Raw genomic sequence first — 23,138 nt, 5'->3', positions numbered from 1 at the left:
TTTTGAAAAGCTCTCTTTCCGCTTTCTTCAGCATTTAAGTACACACCTGGATACTTGTGCCAGACTCTTGTGCTGATGGCACTCCCCAGCCTCCACCACTGCAAGCCCTCTTCCATTGCCCAGCCAGTGGATAAGCCCTGCTGATGGATTATGCAAGGGAACAGCCTGGGGCCTTCAGGTGCCAGCCTTGGTCCAAAGAATCCTCCTTCTGGTCCTTCTTTCATTCTGCAAGGGACTGAGAGTGCTGCCCATCTGGGTTATGAAATGCAAGAGCCCTAGGTTCAGAGGAACTGAAGAAGGGCTTGCATGTGTAATTGAGGGCAGCTAAAACTGAGTTGCCAGGGCACAGGGAGAAAGCAGGCAGAGCAGCGTTCACCAGATACCTCAGGCATTATGGAGGGTAATGCTGTCACCAGTGCATCTCTGGGTCATCTGTGGGTGACCATGCCCAAGCCTCTGGGGTATCACATGGGATCTCTCCATGCATGTGTTAGAGCCTGTGGGAGGAGTGGGATGCCACAATCACTGCTCTCTCTTGCCTTCACTGAGGTAACTAATGCAGCCAGATGTAGACCAGGGCCTAGGTTGAAGTAGGTGAAAGAAGTAAAGGCAGAGAGGAGGGAGTGTGAAAACGGTTTTTTTCTGGAAAAATGAAGGAAATATGTCAATGCATGGAAGGAAAAAAAAATTAAAAGGGGGGGGGAAGAGAGAGAAAGAAAGGAAAAAGGAAAGGGGGAAAAAAAGAAGAGAAGGGAAGGAAAGGAGAAAAAAAGATAAAAGAAAAGATAAGGGAAGAAAAAAAGAGAAAACCAGCTGTGCTAATTCTTGTGCTTGTTTGATCATGTTCAGAACCTCCTAAACTCCCAAGGAAGGGACCGGTTTTGTTTCAGGAGGGTGGTGCATACTGAGTACATGTCCATGTGATTTTTGTATTTGTACATTAAACATTTCCCCAAGATGTAATTCCTTCCCTCTTGCACTCGGAATAAAGTGACTTTACAAGAAGCACTGTCTCCAAACAGCAGGCAAAGGAGGGCTGTTGGGGCAAGATAGGGCAGATGTGGATGTGTCTGAGCTGGCAGCTCCACCCACCCTCTCATCCTCATATGAAAAAAAAAATATTTAAAGAAAAAATGTTTCCAATAACTGAAACAGGCAAGGTCTGATCCGCACAGACGGTCTGCAGGCACCTGCCCAAGAAGCTGACGGTTGGCTGGTACATCCTCATCTGATTTATGTTGTGTGTGTGTTAAGCCTTAAATTGTTGAGTCTCTGGCTGCCTGCAGTAGTATTACTGGATGGTTGGTGTATGTTTTCAGCTCACAGAGCTGGCTCTGATACTGGGATTGTTGGCGCTAAATCAATTCCAATCTCACACCTGTCTGAGACAATGAAGGCCTTGTTGCACACATCTCCACCAAAGGCTGTCATATAACTTATTTTTCACATTTGAAGAAGGGAAAAAAAAATATAAAGGGAGAGCTAAGGAAGTGCTGTCTCTTCACAAGACATGTTCCCTGTGCCTGGATGCAACATGTCCCTCTTTTCTTTTGGGGAAAATATATTTACAATACAAAGCCAATGCAGTGCTTATGGAAAGTATAGCTTTGTCTTGGCAGTTAAATGTGACTAGGGCTTGATGTCCAGGGATTTACTCTGTAGGACCATGCCTGGCAGATTAAGCATGGGAGACGGGCACCTAGTTTGTTGCACTCTTACTGAAAAGTCTACCTTCATCTGGGTTAGCACTATTAATAGCTTCTTATCAGTGTGCCTAGCACCTGTGCCAGTTACCTAGAACTTTGGGGCCATGTCTTCTGATCTCAGAGGTTGTGAAAGGTGCTAGACTCTGATGGCTGATATCCTCTGCATCCTGGCACTGAGGCATCTCAGCTTGGGTGGAGGATCATACCCTGGCTCCATACACCATTCATTCCTGAGCTGAACACAGGATTCTGATCTTTGTATTGGTCATCCATCTTTGCCCTTGTGATCTCCATTCATCTCCTCAGCCAATTCTGTTGCACAAATGTCTTCAATAAGCATCCTCTGGAAACTAATGCCTTTTCCTGTTCTTTTAGTTGTGCCCTCCTCTTCTCACTGAGTGGGAGGCAGAGGGAGGCAGGGGATGCAGACCTGTCTCTGGCAGGGTTTTTCCTTTTGTTGTTAATGGCAATTTTTCACCAACTCAGATAAGGAGGCATGTGGCTGAGCAGTTCCTTGGAGCACAAGTTGTCACCCCATGTATGTGTTTGCCATGCATCAGCAAAGGGTAATTGATCCTCCTGGGTTGGCAGAACTGCTGTGGTGCTGTTACTGACTGGGTCCACCTGTGCAGGTAAAATGCTGATTCTGCAATTCAGTGGCATTCCTATGTACTTTCCCTACACTTTCAAGGCCAATCTCCTCCATTTATACCAACACCATTAATGGATACGTTGCTGGGGCTGTGCAGATGGGAGTGGGTCGATGAAGTCCTTGGTGGGAGGAGTGGCGTGAAATACAACACAGCCTTGTGTTTAAGTTCCCTCATTTTGACTCTTACTGCAGTCTCCATTCTTTGCCCTAAAACATCTTTCTAGAAGAAAAGTAGCAAATAAAAAATGAGAGTGTGAGGCATTGCAACCCTGCTTCTATCCAGTGAGTTTTGCAAGGTGCAGAATTAGACCAAAAGACAGCTCTTCAGCCAACGTAAGTTGGCCTTGCTCTACTGACTAGGCTAGCTGAGGATCTGCCCTTGCTCCTTGTTGGGGTGGTCTTCAGCATAAAAATAAATGATTAACTATGCAATGAGTGAATATAAAGACAGATGGTAAAATATAATTCTGTTGGTACTTGCATGCCTTTGTTTAATAATACAGAAAAAGGCCCTGCGGTGATGAAATGCAGACAGGAGTGTGATGTTATCTTGCACCTATAAACCTTACTCTGAGTCCACTGGTGGCCACTATCCAGAACTGCTGAGTTCAGACACACTGGCTTGTACTAAGTAGAAATAGTGCTTTCAGTCTCCAGTAAACAGCATTTTTGCCGCAGGCCCCAAATCCTTCAAACATTTGCCTAGTTAATTGTCTGGTTTTGCCTTCTAGTGTCTCATCATCAGCTTATCTCTAGCTTCAGACTGGCTAAATGAGCATGTGAGGCTGGGGAAAGAGCTGCTGGAGGACAGGGGAATAAACTTTTTCATATTTAAGTCACTGGCAGGTGAGACTACTGTGAGTGTAGCTAAGTGATTGTTTGGGGATCACATAGGGGAAAAAATGAGTAACACAGCGTATTAATTTAAACTGATTAAAGAGCTGCACATAGAAGTGAAGGGGGGTGGTGGTGGTTTGCTTTGTTTCACTGGCAGTCTCAAAATATCAACAAGTGCAAAATAGAATCACACAGAATCACCAAGGTTGGAAGAGACCTCAAAGATCATCAAGTCCAACCTGTCACCACAGACCTCATGACTACTAAACCATGGCACCAAGTGCCATGTCCAATCCCCTCTTGAGCACTTCCAGGGATGGTGACTCCACCACCTCTCTGGGCAACTCATTCCAATGGCTAATGACTCAGTGAAGAACTTTCTCCTCACCTTGAGCCTAAACTTCCCCTGGTGCAGCTTGAGACTGTGTCCTCTTGTGCTGGTTGCCTGGGAGAAGAGGCCAACCCTCTCCTGGCAACAAGGCTGGTGAAAGGCCTTGAGCACAAGCCCTGTGAGGAGAGGCTGAGGGAGCTGGGATTGTTTAGCCTGCAGAAGAGGAGGCTCAGGGGTGACCTCATTGCCCTCTACAACTACCTGAAGGGTGGTTGTAGCTGGGAAGGGGTTGGTCTCTTCTCCCAGGCAACCAGCACCAGAACAAGGGGACACAGTCTCAAGCTGTGCCAGGGGAGGTTTAGACTCGAGGTGAGGAGAAAGTTCTTCACCGAGCGAGTCATTCGTCATTGGAATGTGCTGCCCAGGGAGGTGGTGGAGTCACCATCCCTGGAGGTGTTCAAGAGGGGATTGGACGTGGCACTTGGTGCCATGGTCTAGTCATGGGGTCTGTGTTGATAGGTTGGACTCGATGATCCTCGAGGTCTCTTCCAACCTTAGTTATACTGTGATACTGTGGCTACAACCACTCTTCAGGTAGTTGTAGACAGCAATAAGGTCTCCCCTGAGCCTCCTCTTCTCCAGGCTAAACAATCCCAGCTCGCTCAGCCTCTCCTCGTAGGACTTGTGCTCGAGGCCACAGCAAATACAGAAGTCATGGCTGAATACAAAGGAATGGATTCAAAATGTTGCCAATTTAAAAATTATGAAAATATAGACAGAAAAAATATTTCAGTTGGGACAAGTTCTGATCCCCCTCCCCCCCCCCCCCCCCCCCCCCAAGCAAGTCAACAATCCAGAACCTACAATAACATTGTTTCTTGCCGTCACATTGGATTTGCACATTAGATGTAAATGCCTTGTTTGGTCTTACTTGTACTTAGAAATTATTTAACATTTGCATATGTATCTTGACTATGTTTAGGTTTGAGAGAGTTTCTTAAACAGGAAAATACTCCTTTGGTTTATAATAATGGCTCGTGATCTTACTCTTCATGCCGTGGTTCTCTGAAACTGCCCAGTTCAGCACATTCAGTGGAGTTTTGCTGTGTTTAGCTAAGTTTGTGAAAAGTTTTAGATGTGCCAGTGTTTCCTAGGTTCATAACTGCTAACAGAGAACAATCAGAGCAGACAGGCTGGTCACAGCATATAACTTGAAGGAGATTGTAACAAGCAAGACTTACCAAGCTGTTTAGAAATCTTTACCTTTTCCAAGGCTGATTTTTAAGGTGTTTAATAGAGAAAGGGAAGCAAAACTGCTATGTGTATAAAGCATCACTCATTTCCTATTCCAAAAGAAATCTTCCTCAGTCTGGCAACACAACAGCTGTTTGTTGGTTAACACTGGAAATCTCTTTATTTCTTCCACACTGGGACATTTTGCAACATTTGACCTGTGTTGACGCTTCTTTTCTATACTGGACTACAATTTTCCTTCAATGCTGTTATTCCTTACTCCACCCAGTCTCGTAGCACCTACTGCACACAAACCAGAAACTATCCTTGGGACATAGTTACACAGAATTTGGGGCTGTGGTGTACTTTTCTGAGCAGCCTGGTTGTCCCTTGCAGGAAGAGCTCTAAGAAAAAGGGCAGAGAGGTATAGGGCATCAGCAGGTTTCTCCCAGGTCTCCTCCAGGTCTCACTGCTGTGATGGGTGGCACAGGGGTGTCCTCCCTTTTCAGGGTAAACCTCTCCCCAGCTGCCCTGATGGAGAGTCTATGTCCACAGTGTACCTAGCTGAGTCCTATGTGTTCAAAGCCCTGTGCCTGCTTATTCAGGGGTCTTATTTTTGGCACTTTGCTTTAGGAGGACTGCTGAGGTGCTCCAGTCCTGCTACAGCTTGTCTGTGTGTTGATTTGCTGAGCTCCTGCCTGTCATCTTTAGCAGCACTTCAGAGAGAAGCATTTCAACTTCTCATGCTGCTTCTTTCTTTTGCCCATCGAATTGAGCTCTAGCTTGCTCTAAAATCAATCAGTATAAGATATAAATATGGCCAGCAGAGTGAACATCCAAGCTGAGCTGGATCTAGTGCATGTCTTCAGCACTCTTGCTTCCACAACTGTGGTAAAGGGTTGAACCAGGAGATAAGTCTTTACCTTTCTTTTAATCCTTCTTCCTTCAGCTGTCCCCCTCCAGCCTCTATGATTCAGGGGGGACTCAGGGAAGATGTCCTACTGCCACACCAGGTCCATAGATCAGGTGGAATCACAGAATCCCCGGGGCTGGAAGGGATCTCAGAAGATCATTGAGTCCAATCCCCCTACCAGAGCAGGATCACCTAGAGCAGGTCACACAGGACAATCGCTAATGGTCACAGCGTGGCAGGATGCTGCATTCCTCAGCTACTCAGCAAGTGCCAAGGGATTTGATAAAGGAAGCAAAGCATTCCTTTAATAATATTATAAATACATTTTTGGACTGAATGCCCCTAAAAACCAAGTGAGTTGGGGCTTTCAGCACATATTTGTGGGCTTGACTCATTTTCCAATTTGGTTTTGCAGATCTCCTCAAAATCAGGTTGACCATTTAGAGGAGCAGCTCATTTAACAGAGCTTTCAAAGAAGTCCATTTCAGTTGAGTAATATAATGAGCAACAGTTTCTTAGTTACCTGCCTTTCAAAAACCCCATGCATCGTTCTAAGTCAAGCTGACTTTACAAATACATATTCATATGAAGAAGACCTTACTTCACCTTGTAAATCAAAGCTGCACTCTGGAGAGAGGTTTCATACCACTGGGCTCAGTATCACTTTTCTCAAGGTGACCTCAGTTGTTAAAGTATGAAGGTTGCATTTGATATGTCACTGACTTTCTCTAAGTCAATAAAATGAACCAGCGTGTCTTTAGATCATCAGAGATCTGCTTATCACCAAAAGTTGTTTTAATCCTGATTTGTGTTGGAATTTAAAAGAATCCAAGCAGATTTCATTTGCCATCCTGAATAAGGGTTTGGAGGGTGCTACTCCACTGTGTGTGCAGTGCCCCTGGATGAATTCTACTTTATTAGTTTATAGGCTTTCTTCTGAGCACTTGGGATGAGATCATGAAAGTGTAAATGGCTGTTATCTTCAAAGGCCTCTTTTATACTGACAAAACTCCACCTTACCGGCTCGTATTAATAATCTATTGCAAACCTAATTAGTTCACATCAAGGTCAGTGTGTTGTGGTGGATAAAATGACTATAAACTTCACAGAGGTTTCTTTTTCTTCCTCTACTTTCATGCTGAAAAAGAGGAGGGAGTACTGAAAGTGTAAAAGAAGAGATTGATGAGGACTTTTTGTTTATCTATAGGCTAAAGAACTTTAATATTCAGTAATTAGTTCACAACATCAGGAACAACCTGTAACATACCTGAGGCCACATTGTAGTCATCCTTTAGCACCATGTCTCCCAGTGGACTGCAGAGACTTCCTCATCCAACTCTGCTCCTTGGTTTTTATTGTTATGGTATTGGTTTTCAAGTGGGAATAACCCATCCAAGGAACATTCTGCCTCATATTTCACTGTCTTGAAATGGAGACAGAAAGCTCGGAAGTGTTTCACTGTGACAAGATCTTATGACTGCCTTTTTGAATATAAGGCAGAACCCTGCTCAGGCAATGGCTCTGGGTCTGGGCACCAGGGTATCAACAATCCCCACCCAGGACCAGCAGGGTCAGGTCCAGCCCACAGCATGGAGGGTATTGCCCTAGAGAGGAAGGTGCAGGTAACCCTATGTCTGCAAACAGTGACTCAGGATTACTTCCATGTCCCAGCAGATATCCCTCCACTTCCTTTGGTCTTGCTCCAACCCGTGAAAGAGAAACTTTGGAGGTGTAACCAGGCTGGGATTCATTTCACCTAACTTTAGATATCTGTGTTCTGTATGTCTCCATCTGACAGTCATCTGGTATCGTTGTGACTGGAGAGAGAAACAGCTGTTCATTGGGTGTGATTCACCCACCTGGCTTGGCTTAGATGTCTCCCTCAGGGTGAAATGATTTGCTCCCTACAAATGTCTGTTTTACCCTCTTGGCAATAAAGTCTAGAGTCTAGACAAGTAGCTCAGAGGTAGACACCTTCACTGTAGATCTCTGAGGTGGGATGAATCCTTCCCCAAGAGCCAGTACACCAGGAGACAGCATTACACTTTGTACACAATTAGCACCCTAGTTCTATGTCTGCATTTCCAGGGCATAATATACCTGCCTAAGGCAGGCTGGAAGCAGCAGTTCTCACCAGCAGGAAGGTAGTGAGATGGGCTAACTGACCTGCTTCTTGGTGTGCCCTTCTGGTACACTTCAGGTGGATTGCTTTCAGGATATGAGGTAACTAGCACAAAGGAGATGCATCTCCCTCGAGCTGTTTTTGCAGGTGAACTTTCCTTGCCGGGGTGACATCAGGTAATTCACATGTGCTCTGACTCAGCCAAGCACTGAGCTCTGTGGGCTGAGCGCTGAACCAGAGCCTTGCTTTCTGCAAGCATCAGTTCTCCATCTGTTAAAATGAGGCTTGCAGTAATACCTTTCCTCAAGGGGCAGTGAGAGGATCAATGAATTTATCAGCTGGTAGGTGATCATGTACTCGTGTGGTTGAACAAAAGGTGAAGAGGAGACCTGTAGCTGGACCTAGAGCAGCAGAAGGGAGAAGCTGGGGAGGGGACAAGTTGGACAAGAACAAAGGTGCTCTGTTATTGAGCATGGCTGGTCATATAGACTGAGCTGGCAGCAGGTCAGGGGAAGCTCCCACAGAACCCATGCAATTCCCCTCTAGACTCAGAGAGATGTGATTTCCAGGAAAGGATTTGCCAAGATGGACAAAGGAGTAGTGACTCCCCAATCAGGTCCCCTTCTCTAGTCACTATGTGGGTCACCACAGATGATATGTCTTCCTATCACTAGCACACAATCTGCTCTCTCCCTAGCATCTCTGAAGCCAGAGAAAATTGCAGTGCAGTGCAGCAGTGTGGGTGAGTGTTTGTGCACGTACACACGTGCTGGAGCCTGTACACACATGTATGTGCTTGTGCTGCTATCCTATCCAAGCCACAGGGCGCTCTGCGTCATACCACCTCCCAGACTGGGCACAGTGGGATGAAGGGTGAAGTCTGCTTATTGCCCACATGGTATCTGTCCCTGATTCCTCACTGTTTCAGTTTGTGCTTTAGTGATACACTTATGAGATAGGGGAGAACACAACAGTGGCATCAAGTCTGGTAGCATGTCTCCTCCAGGGGAGACAAAAGAGTGGAAGGTCAAAGCTGAATTCTTTTCCTTCATTCCTTGTAGATGCAGAGAGGGAGGGAAAAGGAAGAAGGGAAGTAGAACAGAGTCTCCCTCTTGAACAAATAACTTCAGCTCTCCAGGGTGACTCATGCCTCCAAAGACAAAGAACAATGCATCCTTAATTTGCAAAACTCAGCTTTTCAACTTCTGCATGTCACTGGCACCCAGAAACTTTGCAGTTTGCCCATAATGGCATCATGTTCTTCAAAGCAGCAGTGACGCCAGCCCAGAAGGAGTGTGCTTACTCAGGAGGAGAGATGGTTTATATTTCGTTTGAGCAGCTTATGTACTAACCTGCTAGGACAGCACATATGTTGATTGTGAAATCACAGTCTTCACAGTTCAGTATTTGGAGTTGTCTGCACTTCCTGATTCTGGCACCAAGTTAGTTAGCAGTGAGAACTGAGAGGGTTATTTAGGAGACCTTCACCCCACGGCCAACTACCATTACTAAAATGCTACCTTTTCCTTTCTGGCACATTGTGTATATACAGGCCCGCTAGTCTAGGCAGCTCCTTCAGGTAAGCTTTAAACACAAGGAAATACACACTTCTCTTTCTGTCCCCCCCAAAATACACAGCTGGAACAGACACTTTTTCCTGCTGCCTTTGTATCATCTCCAGGTGTCTTAGTATTATTGGGGCACTGACTTTCTTGTCATGGGCATAGAGAGAGTGAAATTGAAACAAACCAATAGGTTGCATTCATTTTGGGTTTCCCCCTTCCCTGCCATCTATTTCTAACAAAAAGCTAGCAATAGAAGACTTCCAGGTTTTCACCACATTCAGCACTGGATGACTGATATCCTCAAAGGCACTGCCAGGTTTGCATTATTTTTGTCCTGAAAACCCTTCCTAGTGCAGTGCTGAAAAGAAAGAAGCTATCACAGAAGATGAGTCAGGGGTAGATGATGCACAGAAATTGAATGCAAAGTACTGAATGAACAGTAGAAATGGTACTCTGTACCCCAGCACCTAATCACACCACTCTGTGATTTTCCATGGTTGTCTTTACTACGCATTCAATCTCTCTCAGGGGCTGGTAGCCTCCTGCCATGCAGCAGTTATCATGCTTTGGGAAGTTCTGCATCAACTCTTAAGCACTGCAGCTAGAACAAATAGCCTCAGCAACTGTTTGCTCAAAGGTCTTTGTTTTAGACTTACTTCTTTATTCTTTATTCTCAAGAGTGTGATACCTCAGTGCGGAAAAACTCCCTCACTCTTCTGTCCCATAGGAGGCTTTTTAGAGGTTCAATTGCCTATAGACCTTCTCAAGCCTTTGCAATGCTCCAAGAATCCACGGTAATATTGAAATAAAATGAAAGCAAACATTGAGGCAGGAAGTTGCTGTCAAAGATTTCTCTTCCAGAGAATAGCTTGGGGATTTGGGTGGCTCGTCCATCTCCCCAGCCCCCCCACCCTAAAAATTTCCAGGCACGTGACATATCGGTCACTGTCGTTCTCAACCGCATTAAATCCTCTCACCCGTTAGCAATCTACAATCTAAAAGGGGGTTTTCAAGGCTATGGAGAGCAGTGAATGCTCATCTCCTATAAACTTCCAGTGGAAATTAGATGGCTTTGAAAAAATTACCCTGGGGTCAAATCTGAGTTCCCACCTCTGAAACCTGCAGGTCTCCCAGCTGTTGCGGTGGGAGGTGGCTCTGTGATGTGACAGCAGTTTCCACAGCCTGGCACATGGAGGGAAACCACTCTGCAGAGTGAAGTAGCTGCTGGTGGAATTTTACAGTTTGCTCTGTAATTTTCCAGCTCCTCATGTTCCAGTGCTGAGAGGTATGAGAATACCAGCCTTGTGCGGCTGCTGCCACTGCCAGTGATGAACTTGTCCTTTGGAAAGTCCCCCTTATTTAAGCTACTGACTAATTCTTTCAGCTGCTGGGAGATGACACACCTTTTCACCGTGCTGCATTAGGCTGAGGATTTGCTGGGTCCTGAGGGAGAGAGGGAGACTGAGTCATTTCAGATGCTTTAACTTCAGAGAGAGAGAGACCAGGTCAGACTCATGTAGGACCATAACATGGTCCCTTGTGCTTCTCACACTTTCACCTGAAGCTGCTGGAGCTAGGAGGTAATGTGAGAAAGTAAGCAGGAAGAAGAGGCAGAGAAAAGCATGTGAGAGATGCTGGCAAAAGGGGGAAGGAGGCAAGACTGAATTTAAGTGTTTTAGGCAGGCAGCATCTTTCTCCTGAGCACAAACCGACGTGGAGTATCTGTGTTCAGAGTCCATTTCCTCTGTTAAGCAAGACACCTCTCTGAATGAACAAGTCTAATCAAGACCATTCCTGCCTTACACTCAAAGGAAGCGAAAGTCACACTATAAAAACTGTTTCCCTTTGGAAAGATTAGCAAATCAGACTGCGGGGGGGGGGGGTGGGGGGTGGAGAGGCGGGGGCAGAGCAGCAGACAGACAGACAAATCTCAGACTCAGAAAAGCATTTCAAAGTAGTTACGGATTCAACTCTCTCCTTGCCTGCTTCTGACACCAGTAAACTAATCCCAGTGTTCATTCCACCCCACATCTTCTGCCAGTTGCTGCCTTTAAAGTGCTTGCCAGGATGGTAGAGGAATTGTGAAGCTCGATGCTCTGTGACTTTCAGGGTTTGTTGCGTACGACTGACAGAAATTTTTGCAACTTGAGAAAAATATCTGGCAACGGCAGCAGCTATTTCGCAACTTGTCTTCATCTTGCAAGGCTGAGGAGCGGGGGATTTTCCCTGACATGGATGGTGGCTAGTTAGCTGTTTGGTTCTCGGGGCTGGCTCCTTTGTCTCCCCTAACCTTGGCTTGGGAAAAAAAAAATCACTTGTGGAAGGTAGTTTGCCCAGGTAATTTTATCTGCCAGCAGGCAGGTGTCATTTCCGAAGTGAAGGGGCCGGGGAGGAGAGAGGAGGTGCAGGCAGTCGCTGTGCAAGTGCAGCCTGGCAGGAAGGGGAAGGTGGGAAGGCGGGCAGTCTGGCTGAGTCAAAGGCATACCTGCTCCCTCCCGGGCTTCGCCGCCATCCCGCCTCTCGCCACAGCATACTGACTCACATCCTGCTGCTCCTTTCTGAAGCTTCCAGGAACATGCTGTATCATACCGAGATTTGGCCATGCGGCGCCTCTTGGCTGGGAGCAGGCAGCAATGTCTGACCTGCAGTGACACACAGAGAACCATCTCTCTCAACACTCCAAGGGCATAAAAAGAAATTTAGAGGTGCAGGGGATGTAGCCCAGCAAAAGCCATGCACATCCACATAAGCATTTTTCCTTTTGGCTCAGAAGGTGTAGTGGGACCTGTTACCTGACTTGAATTTGGAACTTAAATCTTTTAATATGGCTGAAAAAAAAGTCTTTTCTGATCAGAACATAAAATCTAACCAGGGGCTTTCTTGTAGACAGCTTGGTATGGATTATTGTATTTGTTATATAGCACTATATATAGTGCTATGAATCACCACAGTCCCACCAAAATTTGATGATTTATACCTTCTGAGTGCCTGACAGCATCCTAGTGTGTTCTTTTGGAAGGAGAAGTGATTGTTGTTTCACATTTTAAAGTGTGTGCCTCCCCCTGAAAAAGAATCACACAGATCTAGCATCCCAGAACTTCATGTTTATTGTGTCCCAGCAATTTGTATGTCCTGAATGCTCGGGATCAGTTTTAGAGGCAAAAGGATGTTCTGCGCAAACTGTGGTTTTGACTGGAGTCTTGTACTCTGAGCACAAAGGGAGTTCTCTTTCTGTACTTGACTATCCATAACAACTTTGGAAGCCAAAACATGCCCTGTGTCACACTAGGACAATTCCATTGCCTGTCAGGTGTTTGTTTGCCCTGCTTAACCGTACCGGTTCTGCTAAGCATAGGAATCCTCAGGTCTGGGTGGATACACACCTCTCCTGTGCCTCTGCGCTCTTGGATAAGCACTGAGCCCAGAGCTGCTCTTGAGAGATGCTCCTTCTGTGCAGTGACTGCGCAGAGCAGAGCTGCGGTTGGAGAGCGCTGGCGGCGTCCCGGGTGGGAATGACTAAGAGCTGTCAACAAAGGTCGTACGAAGGGCTATGACGGCTCCGGGAAAATTCCTGCTCAAGCTAGTTATGTTACCGGCGGGTCTCGGAAGCAGCCTGGCCGCCGCGCTCTCCCTCCACCCTGCTCTGGGAGCCCGGCAGCCGCCGTCGGAGCTCGGGGGCGCCCCGAGGCGCAGAGCCGCCGCCGCTTTCCACAAGGTCTCCGCTGCCATCTACTGACGTACTGCGCTGCCCCGGCACCTCTCGACTAAAGCAGCGACCGGCCGCCTCCTTCGGGTGAGGGTTTTAATTTTCCGAGGCGAAAATGGCTGGAAAAATGCTAAATAGCAGGACTGGAGGGAGCATCATGAAAAGGGGAGAACGGCTGTTGGGTTTTTTTTTATTCCGAGTCTCTAAGCAAAGCTTGTTTCATTAAACTATTAAACATTATGCAACATTTGAACAACTTAATTACAAGTTTTTAAAACAAGCTGAACGCAACCTTTTCATGGCAATAAAACATGACGAGGCATGAAAGATGGCTCAATATTTTCTGCTTAATAGCTTGTTAGGCATGAGGCTGGAGGCCGAGAGCTCGTGACTGCGCACCAAGGTGTGAATTATTGCACCATAATTCTCACCCCGGAGTGTTTTATTGCAATTAATAACTGTTTTCATGTCTTAAATACATTTTCTCACACCATAAAAGAAAAAAAAAAAAGGCAGAAATGGAAAGTACTTGCTAATGGGAGAAATCCCAGGAGGATTGGGCACATATCACACCAACTGGAACAACTTCCTTGGTTTTGTGCTATTTTGATCTTCTTTTAAATGATTGTTGGAATCTTGTTTGGCCTTTAAACTGTGTGGACTCAAAATCCTGTTATTTTCCCTTTGTTGAAGTAGCTCACCCAGCAAATCTCTTCACAAATAATCTGAGTTGGGAAGCAACTCTCTCTTACGTGCAGTTTATTTCCACCAACTTAACTTCAGCCATGAAAAGCCACACACTTCGTTCCCCACACCAAGCTACTAGGTTCTGAGATGTGCACCTCCTTACTGTAAATGCAGAAAAGAGGTGGAGTCAGAAAGAGTTTGTTGCCTTTTTGTGTAGCCTAGTCCTGTAACAAATTTAAATCCATTACAGTTTAATTCTGAAAGTGGAGGAAGAGCAGATCTCGTAAAAATGAAACACTGTTTGCAGCCTCTGATCCAAATCCTACTGAAGCTGCTGGAAATGCAAACCTTTCCTTTACTGGGAGCTGAGTCTGCCTCTTGATACTGAAATGGTGCCATTAAAATGTTATAACAGATTGCATCAGGTTGCAATCTCTGCTTGTTGCATCCCTTGCTTGTTATTTTAAAACTGTGAAGGTGATCCCTGGTGTTAGTCAGCCCAACCTGCTTTAATAGATGTATATAATATAATGCACTATATTAATACCACTAAATAGGCTGCACCTTCTTAACCAGTCTGGTGTCAAAAAGCCAGTCTTTGAGAGCAAATACAGCAATTGGGAATACAGGTGCCAAGAAGGAAAATTGATTGGTAGCTTGAACTTTCACTTAGGAAAGACTTAATGGGATGAGGAGATTAATAATGGGGGTCTCTCAAGCTGTCTATCACTGTTGCAAGTACCCTGGAGGTCAGTAATAGCAGCAAATAAGTAAGACAGTTCAGGTACCTTGGTAGTCTCTTTCTGGATGTTACTAGACGTGTAATCAGTACATCACCAAGCTTCTAGTCAAGACACTGTACAAAGCTATTCTAGTAGCACTAGAAGAAATAAACCATACATCAACTTAGCTTTGCCACTATGTAGCAAATCCATAACAAGGTCTTGCTGCTGCTTCTGCGATTGCAGTGACTGCTGTGGCTTTTTCTGCATCTTCTTACTGTTATTGGTATGTTTATTGCACTTGAGGCTGTTTTATGGACCAGGATCTCATGTGTGCTGGGCAAGGTACCAGCCAAAATCATGTTTCTTGTCCCAGAGAGCGGGCAGTGTAAGTAGCAGAAGAAAAGTGATGGACAGAGCTGCCCAATCACTCAATGACAGTTTGTAACAGGAGAAAGCACACAGTATATTCTCTCTTTTCAGCCCAAAAAACCAAGGATGGGTGGACCCAACCCCTTCACATGGAGGTGAAGACAGATTTTTTTTCCCTCTCTTTCGGCAGTGCTATGACCTAAGCACAGAACACCTAAAAGCATAAACATTTCCAGCCAAAGGGCTTTAGTGGCTTCTGCACTGATAGTGTTAAGAGAGGTGACAGAGAGGAGACTCTGTCACTTCTGTCATCAGCCTTGGCAGAGCACACTGAGGGCTTCCCATTGCAGGAAGGCTAGCCAAGGAGTTTCCATCCCTGAGCTGGGATTCCTCCAGGGCAGGTATCAGGATTCTAGTAGTCAGCAGCACTGCTGAACTGAAATCAATGGGATTGCCTGCTGAAATAAGGGAGTAATGATTTAATTAACCCTGTTTCAGAATTGAAACACACAGTGTCATACCATTACAACGCTTACTCTGTCAATGCTTTGTGGTATTTATCCTAATGCTACCCCTGGAGACTGAATTCCCTCGTCTGTCTCCCTGTCATCTTCAATAAACACTGACCATACATTAATGATGAGAGGATGTTGTAATTCAGAGTAAGGCAGGCTCTGTGCCTGTGTCTTTTTGCTTGTTTCTACTGAATTCCATTTAATCCAGCTGGATGCTGCTTTTAAAACAGGATGAGTCAACTGAATTTATTTTTAAAGAGGTCTGTCTGAAAAAAAAAACCAAAGATTAAATATTAATAATATCTGAATTTGAATATATTACTCAGCAGAAAAGTCCTTACAAGACCTCAGTTCATTCTGCATGCGACTTCATCGGTAACTTTTTAAAAGCTTGGAGCTTTGCAGAGATCTTCTCTTCTAAACAGATGAAACAAACAAAATGTAAAACTCCTCTGCATAAAGCACACACACACACACACAAAATAATTTCCAGATGGGCTTTCTGATGGAAGATCAAAGTCTTTCATCTCGTATTTGGGAAACTTGCCTTCCATGCTGATACCAATTTTATTTGAATACAGTTCATCCAGCGTTTGCCTTTTTCAAAAAGGCAATTAGCAAGATGAAGATGCAGGAGAATGCTCTTAGAGCTGAAGAAAATGCAAAATTAGGTACTCAAAAAAAAAAAAAGAAGTTTTAAAAAACTCTGGGTAGGTAAGAGGAGGAACCTTGCTCTCTTTGATTTATGCAAAAAAAATATAGCTATTTCTATACACTGGAAAATGCCAGCTTCGAATGCAAAGACGAACTAAGCAGGAAGGAGTTGTTTCTGCTTTGCTGCAGCTGGTGAGGACAAACTCCCTGCCGTGCATCTCTGATTTCAAAAGTCAGCCAAACTAGTGGTGCGGCTAGAAAATCATAGGTTAGTGTTTTTCCCTGAATGTTTTATGCTTCTGTGCATTTGGGGATTTTGCTTCCAAGGTCCAGCAGTTTCTGCAGAGAGGTGGTACTTGGAAGGTGTCTGCGTTTTCATCTTAGCAGCGCCACAGAACTTCTGTAAGGCCGCCGCCTTTGTGAAGTTCAGCCACTGCTAGTCGATGGACCCATCACTCTGCGTTGTATTTCTGTACTTTAGCCTATACAAAATAGATGTACAAAATACCTCTTCATTTCATTTCATTAAGCCTGGGATTTTCAAAAGACTGAGGAAGTCAAATTCCCCAGTTCTATTCATCCACTTAGGAATCTGCCTTTTGGAGGATACAAGTCTCACCCTCCATCTCTCTCTCTTTCACACACACATATATTTTAATCTTGTTTTTTTTTTACTCTCTCTACTTACATCCTTGCACAGAAACATTCAGTTCAGTATTTTTGTCTCCTCAGTGCCATGCAAGACATGCCTTTTTGGCTAAATGGGCTGCAGAGATACAGCCTGAAATACTAATGCATCTCAGCAATGAATAGTCTTTCACTTTGGAAAGCGTAATCTGCTTTCCCCTGGCCACTTTCTCCTGCCCACCGTCAAAGTGAAATATCAGAAAGCTTCACAAGAAAAAAGTCAACCCATCAAAACTCACAGATGCACAAATAATGTCTTAGAAAGCAATTCCTTTGAAGGTCTCTTGACAAAGGGGATTATGGAACTGAAATGTAATTATCTCAGCATTTAAGTTTCTATTTCCACCATGTGGTTTGGTTCACATATTTGATTGCTAAGTTTTATCATTCAAAACAGCCTATAGGTCTCTTTTTCATTGCAGACACAAGGCAAGTACAGCCATCTCCGCCATGGTCCTACGACCAGTCCTACCAGTACCTGGGCTCCATTGCAACCCCCTCTGTGCACCCTGCCACACCAATATCACCCGGCAGGGCTAGCGGCATGACATCGCTCACCGCAGAGCTTTCAAGCCGGCTGTCAAGTAAGTACCCAAAAATTAGTTCCCCCTCACTAGGCCTCACCACAGCCTCCAGGCTGACTCCAGTGCAGAGCAGTTGCAATGTCCTACGGTGTTGCTGCAGTCCAGTTACAGAGAAGACTATCGCAGGCCCTCTGTAGCAAGTTGTCTCCAGTGCTTTGCTGGGATTAGTGCAAAGAGTAGAGAGGAATATGGTCACGAGCCCAACATAGCATTGTGAAAAACCAAAGAAGAGGAAAAAGCAGCACTTTGAAGATGTATGGAACTATAAAAAGAGTTTGGAGTGCTGCAGAGCTATCATATCTGCCAATAAATGAATGCCACAGATACCTCCGTTCTACTTCCTTCCTCACTGTAAATTCAGACCAGAGCACAGCAACTTACAGGTAGACACAGAGACTGTAGGACGGTGGGGGTTGACATTTTAGGTGTTGCACTAGATTGTCCTGTCACATCTTCATCAAATTGTACTGCAGGGCTTTACAAGCCAACATAAAAATGTAGGGTGGAAGTGAAAGCTACCCCCCAGGTTTGCTGACTCTAAACCACACATGTTGAACTAGTATGGGAGGCAGTGTGTATGTGTGTGTGTGTGTGTGTGTGTTCAATAGCAGGAATTTTCTTAAAATGAATGAGAGCTGTGTAATACAAATTTGCACATGGCTTTTTCAAAAATAGCTACTTTGTGCCACATACTGCTTTCATTTGAATACTCAGGACTTTTAAGATCAGAGAGAATCACTTGAATGTGCTCCAGCCTCTCCTATTGTTGTCATATACAGCCTTCTTTGAAACAGTCACACAGACAATGCTCCCCAAAAGTAAATTATTTGTTAGGTCTGGGTACTAATTGCATCTTAGACATAGCTAAAAATACAGGAACCCTTCCAGAAGGGACAAAAGAGAGAAAAAAAGAGAGAGGAATAAAAAAGAAATGTCTTGGTTTAAAAATAGACATAAGAATTCCTATTTCTCATTGACACAATCTTCATTTAAAATGGAAAAAAACCAACTCCTTTTTACTTTCTCCCTTGTGTTTCCCTTTTCACTCCTTTCCTCTGACAAAATGCAGAAATGGAGAAAATAGAGCAAGGTTAAAAATTATCTTCTTCATAGCAACCAGAAAATGTAAAGTAAAACAAACTAGTGATTATTTTTTTACTTAGAAAAGTAGTTTTTTAACTGATAAAATTGCTTGTCATTCAAATTTGTCAGCTATTTTGATTGTCAAACCCTATGCAGGGGTGCCTGATGCATGTGTTCTTAGAGGTGTGGGTGCTTGACTCAGGTTGAATGGCTCACAGTATCACAGTATAACTTAGGTTGGAAAGGACCTCGAGGATCATCGAGTCCAACCTATCAACACAGACCCCATGACTAGACCATGGCATCAAGTGCCACGTCCAATCTCCTCTTGAACGCCTCCAGGGATGGCGACTCAACCACCTCCCTGGGCAGCCTGTTCCAATGATGAATGACTTGCTCGATGCTTAATCACGTTTTACCAGTGTGACAACTCAGGTTACACTGCAATGAGTGAATGCACTCAGGTATTGAAATGTGATATTTTTTGCACTGCTATAGTGCCCAAGTGTTGTCATTGTGCACCAGGGCTCTTACTGTGCTGTGTGTAGCATAAGCACTGAAGGCTTCCATGGTGGAGGGCACAGTATAACAGAAGAGAGCCACAAATACGTGCAGTAACTGCATTCTGTGTTTCTTCTGTGGTATGTGGTGAGCATGGTGGTAGAGCACCAGCACTAGGGCTTGTCAGTGCTTTTAGTGCCCATGGTCAGAGTGCTTTATCTTAGGTCAAGTGTAGTTTCTCCATGACTTGTGAAGGAACCTAGAGGATCTTTATTGGAATGGGCTGCCCGGGGAGGTGGTGGAATCGCCATCACTGGAGGTGTTCAGGAGGAGACTTGATAGAGTGCTTGGTTGCGTGGGTTAGTTGATTAGGTGGTGTTGGATGATAGGTTGGATGTGATGATCCTGAAGGTCTCTTCCAACCTGGTTTATTCTATTCTATTCTTTCTTTCCTGTCTTAACTCTGTACAAGGGGGCTCATTTTTACACATTTTAAGTTATTTATTATAATACTACCAAAATGTTATTTCTGTAGAAAGTGTCATTTAGTAGTCCCAGAAAAATCTTTCACTGTATTCTCTCTCCAGTCCCATTACTGTCACACATACTTCCTGTCTAAGAAATTTCTCCTTGTCAGAACAAAGAGCAAATTCAAGGGGTTTTGTTAGGCCCTACCACCTAAAGACATGGTGCCTCAAAAGGAAAAGCAAAGATATGGGACATATTTGAAACATCTTGACATGAAGTCTTGCTATTCTTTTTGCCAAACTGGGCAGAAGAAACCCTCATCAGCTAAGTGTTGTGGCCAGGCAGTTTCAACAAGTTCGATTTCTTTCTCAGGAATGAGGTGTGGAAGTACCATTTAAAATCTGACAGGTTGTCAGATGCCACCTTCAAACGTAGGTACTCTGTGAAGCTCCCGCCATTCCATACCATGGTGTGTCTTGTCATGTTAAATCTAAAGGTGCTGGGGTTTAGGGGAAGGAAATATGTTCAGGGGTCTTATTTATCTGCCAGGAAAAAATGGAAGGCAAACTCAAAAGTGAAACATGCAGAATGCATCAGAGCTTTTCTAAGAAACTTACAGATATCCATCAAAGTGTGCTGGCTGTATCGTTGAGAAGCTTTCAGAACTTAGCACTGAAGTGTGTCTGCTCTAGATTTAAATCTGGTCAGAGCCAAGAGCTTTGTTTTCTCTCTGCTTCTTCTCATGAGTATTTCCTTCAGCACATGGCTCCTCTTCTGCAGACTCCACGCCTTGTCTGACAGAAGAAATCTTCTGGAAAGATTTTTTTGTTAATTATTATTGTTGTTTTAAGCATGCATAGCTGCCAACTCTAGGGACTGACACCTTCCATTAATCTGAGTCATGATGAAGATCCTTCGTAAAGAGGCCATTAGCTGCTCCGCTTGTTTAATCCTTGCACACCAGGGAAGGAGACAGCAGGACTGGGCATACTTCCACTGGTGTCAGACAAAGCAGAGCAGAATTTGACTGTCCTATAAAACACTTTGCTCAGTAGCATGAGAAAGGGTTCTAGCACACATGAAAGGAAGAAAAAAGGCCAACCCTCAGATATATCATTCTACTTTAACAAGGCAATACTGTTGTTGTCCTTTTTTACATACCCATTAGAGCCAAGATTTTCAGACTAGTACCCATTACATAGACATTAAATGAGGACCCAAATACAGAGACATTAAGCAAACCTGATTTATCTTGACTTGAGACTCAATGGGGACTGTGGTTCTAAATGTGTTAAACCCCACCTGTGCACATTTGTGTATCTGAAGGACAATTTCTGCTCCATGGAGCTTCTCATTTGAGTTGACAAATAAAACTGGGTGCAGGGAGAGACTATGCAGAAGCTGGAAAGTGTGTGGGTCCCATCGATGTCAATGTCCCTGGTGAGTCAAGTGATGCTTAGCAAGGAGTTTGAGATCTGTGTTCCTCTTCCCCACCTGCCCATTGAGGACAGGGACACTCTGGAAGTGTAAATAACAGCTTGTGCTGTAAGGTCTCTAAGAGTGGACACATACACATACCAGGGTGGGAACTTGGCACTCCTGTTTAATTGGTGCTTTACTGAAATGAATCCAAACCATCCAGATACATGAGTGTTACAATGACTGCATTAGAGAGCAGGTGGGGCAAAGCTCTGTTCTGGCCACTTGAGTTAACTGTAGACCAGAGTGTAGATGTTAGTTATCATCTCAAACAGGTAAATCTGCATTTTGCCAGCTCAACAGTTCTCTTTATCTTTTGCCCCCCACCCAGGTGCTTCTGACTTGACTGCATTCAGTGACCCCCGAGTGGGAATTGACCGCTCCTTCTCTGCACTACCCTCCATCTCTGACCCTCGGATGCACTACCCAGGAGCATTCACCTACACGCCGACACCTGTCAGTTCAGGGATAGGAATTGGTATGTCCGCCATGTCCACAGCCACGAGATACCACACTTACCTCCCACCTCCCTACCCTGGCTCGTCGCAGGCACAGGGCAGCCCATTCCAGACCACCTCACCCTCCTACCACCTCTACTATGGAACCTCTGCTGGGTCCTATCAGTTCTCCATGATCTCAGGGGGAGACCGGTCCCCACCACGCATCCACCCACCCTGCACCAATGCCTCCACGGGATCAACGCTCCTCAACCCCAACCTTCCCAACCAAAGTGAGGTGGTCGAGGCAGAAGGGAGCCACAGTAACTCCCCCACTAACATGGCGACCACAGCAAGGCTAGAGGAAGCAGTGTGGCGACCATACTGAATGAATTTTAAGTAGTTATGGGTCAGGACTAACATGTTTTCCATTGCCTGGTGCCCATAGGTATCCCATAAACACCTGTCTTGCTTGTGGGCCCTGCCATGTTCATACATCACTTTCAGAAGCAAATCCTTCAGAAGTGGCATGTATTAGCCCCTGGTGAAGCAATATTGCTCCAGCAAAGCATCCTTTGACGGGGCTGAGCTTCCGGAAAGGAAGATGCCAGAGTTGGTGGTCCAGAGGTAGCAAGGGCAGGTAGAAAGGTACCCAGTCTGTTTCCAGGCCTGTGGCTTTCTAACATGCCTGGGCTTGAAGGTCTCCACAGCCCTAAAGAGAGTTTCAGTTCACTTCTATTTTTAAGACTTAAAAATCTACAAACAAAAAAAAAAATCAATCTTAGTGAGTTTACTGCATCTTATGGACATATTAACTGTAAGGAAGTATAGGAAGATTCCCAGAGGGAAACTGTGAACGCTTCTGTTTTAGCAATGCTGTGAATGAGAGGTTTTATATGTTGGACTTCATTCTTTCTTTTCTTTTTTTTTTTTTAAACCATATTGTATATTCCAAAGAATATGGAAATTTTTATTGCTGGGGGGGGGGGGTGGGGAGGGGGTTTGTTGTTGTTTTGGGGTTTGGTTTTGGGTGGATTTTTGTTTTTGGGATGCAGCTCATCCTGCTTTGCATCTGATTTGTTTATTTCTCTTGGCACCTTAGAAATTGCAGAAAAAAAAAAAACCAAAACAACCCAAAAAAACATTTTGCTCTTATTTTTTTTTTGTTTAAATCATGCTTGCTTCTTTCTTGCTTTGTCAGCTGAAAGAATCAGCCTTTTTTTTTTCCAATGACTTAATTTAACTTTTTTTCTCTTGGACTTTTTTAATACAACGGCTACAGCCTTGGGTCATTTTCAACTACTGTACTACTTTGATGAGTTGGTTGATATTTATGCTTGATATTTAGACTTTTCTTATTTGTTGATACTGTTATTATTTAAATATGCCTATATTGAAAAAGATCAGCAATTGCCTTTTTTTTTTACCTAGCAGCCAAAGTCAAATTTATCACATTGAATAAGGCTGGAATAACGATGGGTACAGCGAGCTCCCAGTCACCTAGAAATGTTGTTTACAATTATCTCACTCTCATTTGATTCAGCTAACTATGCTCAGATCCTCAAAGGCATTTAGGTGCCAAACTCCTACTGAAATGACGTAGGCACCAAAATCCCTGTGACTTTCTGTGCCTTCCCACTCTGTGGGGTAGTATCTCCTTTCTCCTTCCTCTCTTCCTCTTTGTCACCAGTGGTGACCCTCAGGATCAGCAATCAGGATGTATATATTTTATAAGGCAGACTCAATATTCTCTGACTAAATACATCCCTGTATGACCCCATTCTGTTACTGAGCTTGTCTTGGGCTTCCTAATAGCACTGGTGGGGGCCTCGTAGTCAAAAGTGAAAGCCAACACACAGCATGGCAAGGGTGAAGTCCTGGCTC

At 44.6% G+C, this 23,138-nt stretch overlaps 1 protein-coding gene across 2 annotated transcripts in view; it reads left to right on the top strand.

The window, feature by feature from the left end:
• RUNX1 (RUNX family transcription factor 1) overlaps window positions 1–22,229 on the top strand; it is a 178,888-nt gene extending 156,659 nt beyond the window's left edge. The window contains exons 7-8 of one of the 2 annotated variants that reach the window (XM_068144575.1): window positions 17,125–17,286; window positions 21,149–22,229. In XM_068144575.1, coding sequence (XP_068000676.1) covers window positions 17,125–17,286; window positions 21,149–21,642 — 656 coding nt within the window. In that variant the 3' untranslated portion in view covers window positions 21,643–22,229. The remainder of the gene's footprint in view (window positions 1–17,124; window positions 17,287–21,148) is intronic. The other variant, XM_068144576.1, reaches the window with a different exon arrangement.
• The last annotated feature ends 909 nt before the right edge of the window (window positions 22,230–23,138 follow it).

Source organism: Melanerpes formicivorus, unplaced genomic scaffold (genome assembly GCF_026170545.1).
Source record: "Melanerpes formicivorus ecotype bairdi unplaced genomic scaffold, bMelFor1.0.p_v2 SCAF_11, whole genome shotgun sequence".
Taxonomy (NCBI): domain Eukaryota; kingdom Metazoa; phylum Chordata; class Aves; order Piciformes; family Picidae; genus Melanerpes; species Melanerpes formicivorus.
This window is presented reverse-complemented; position numbering and strand designations above follow the sequence as displayed.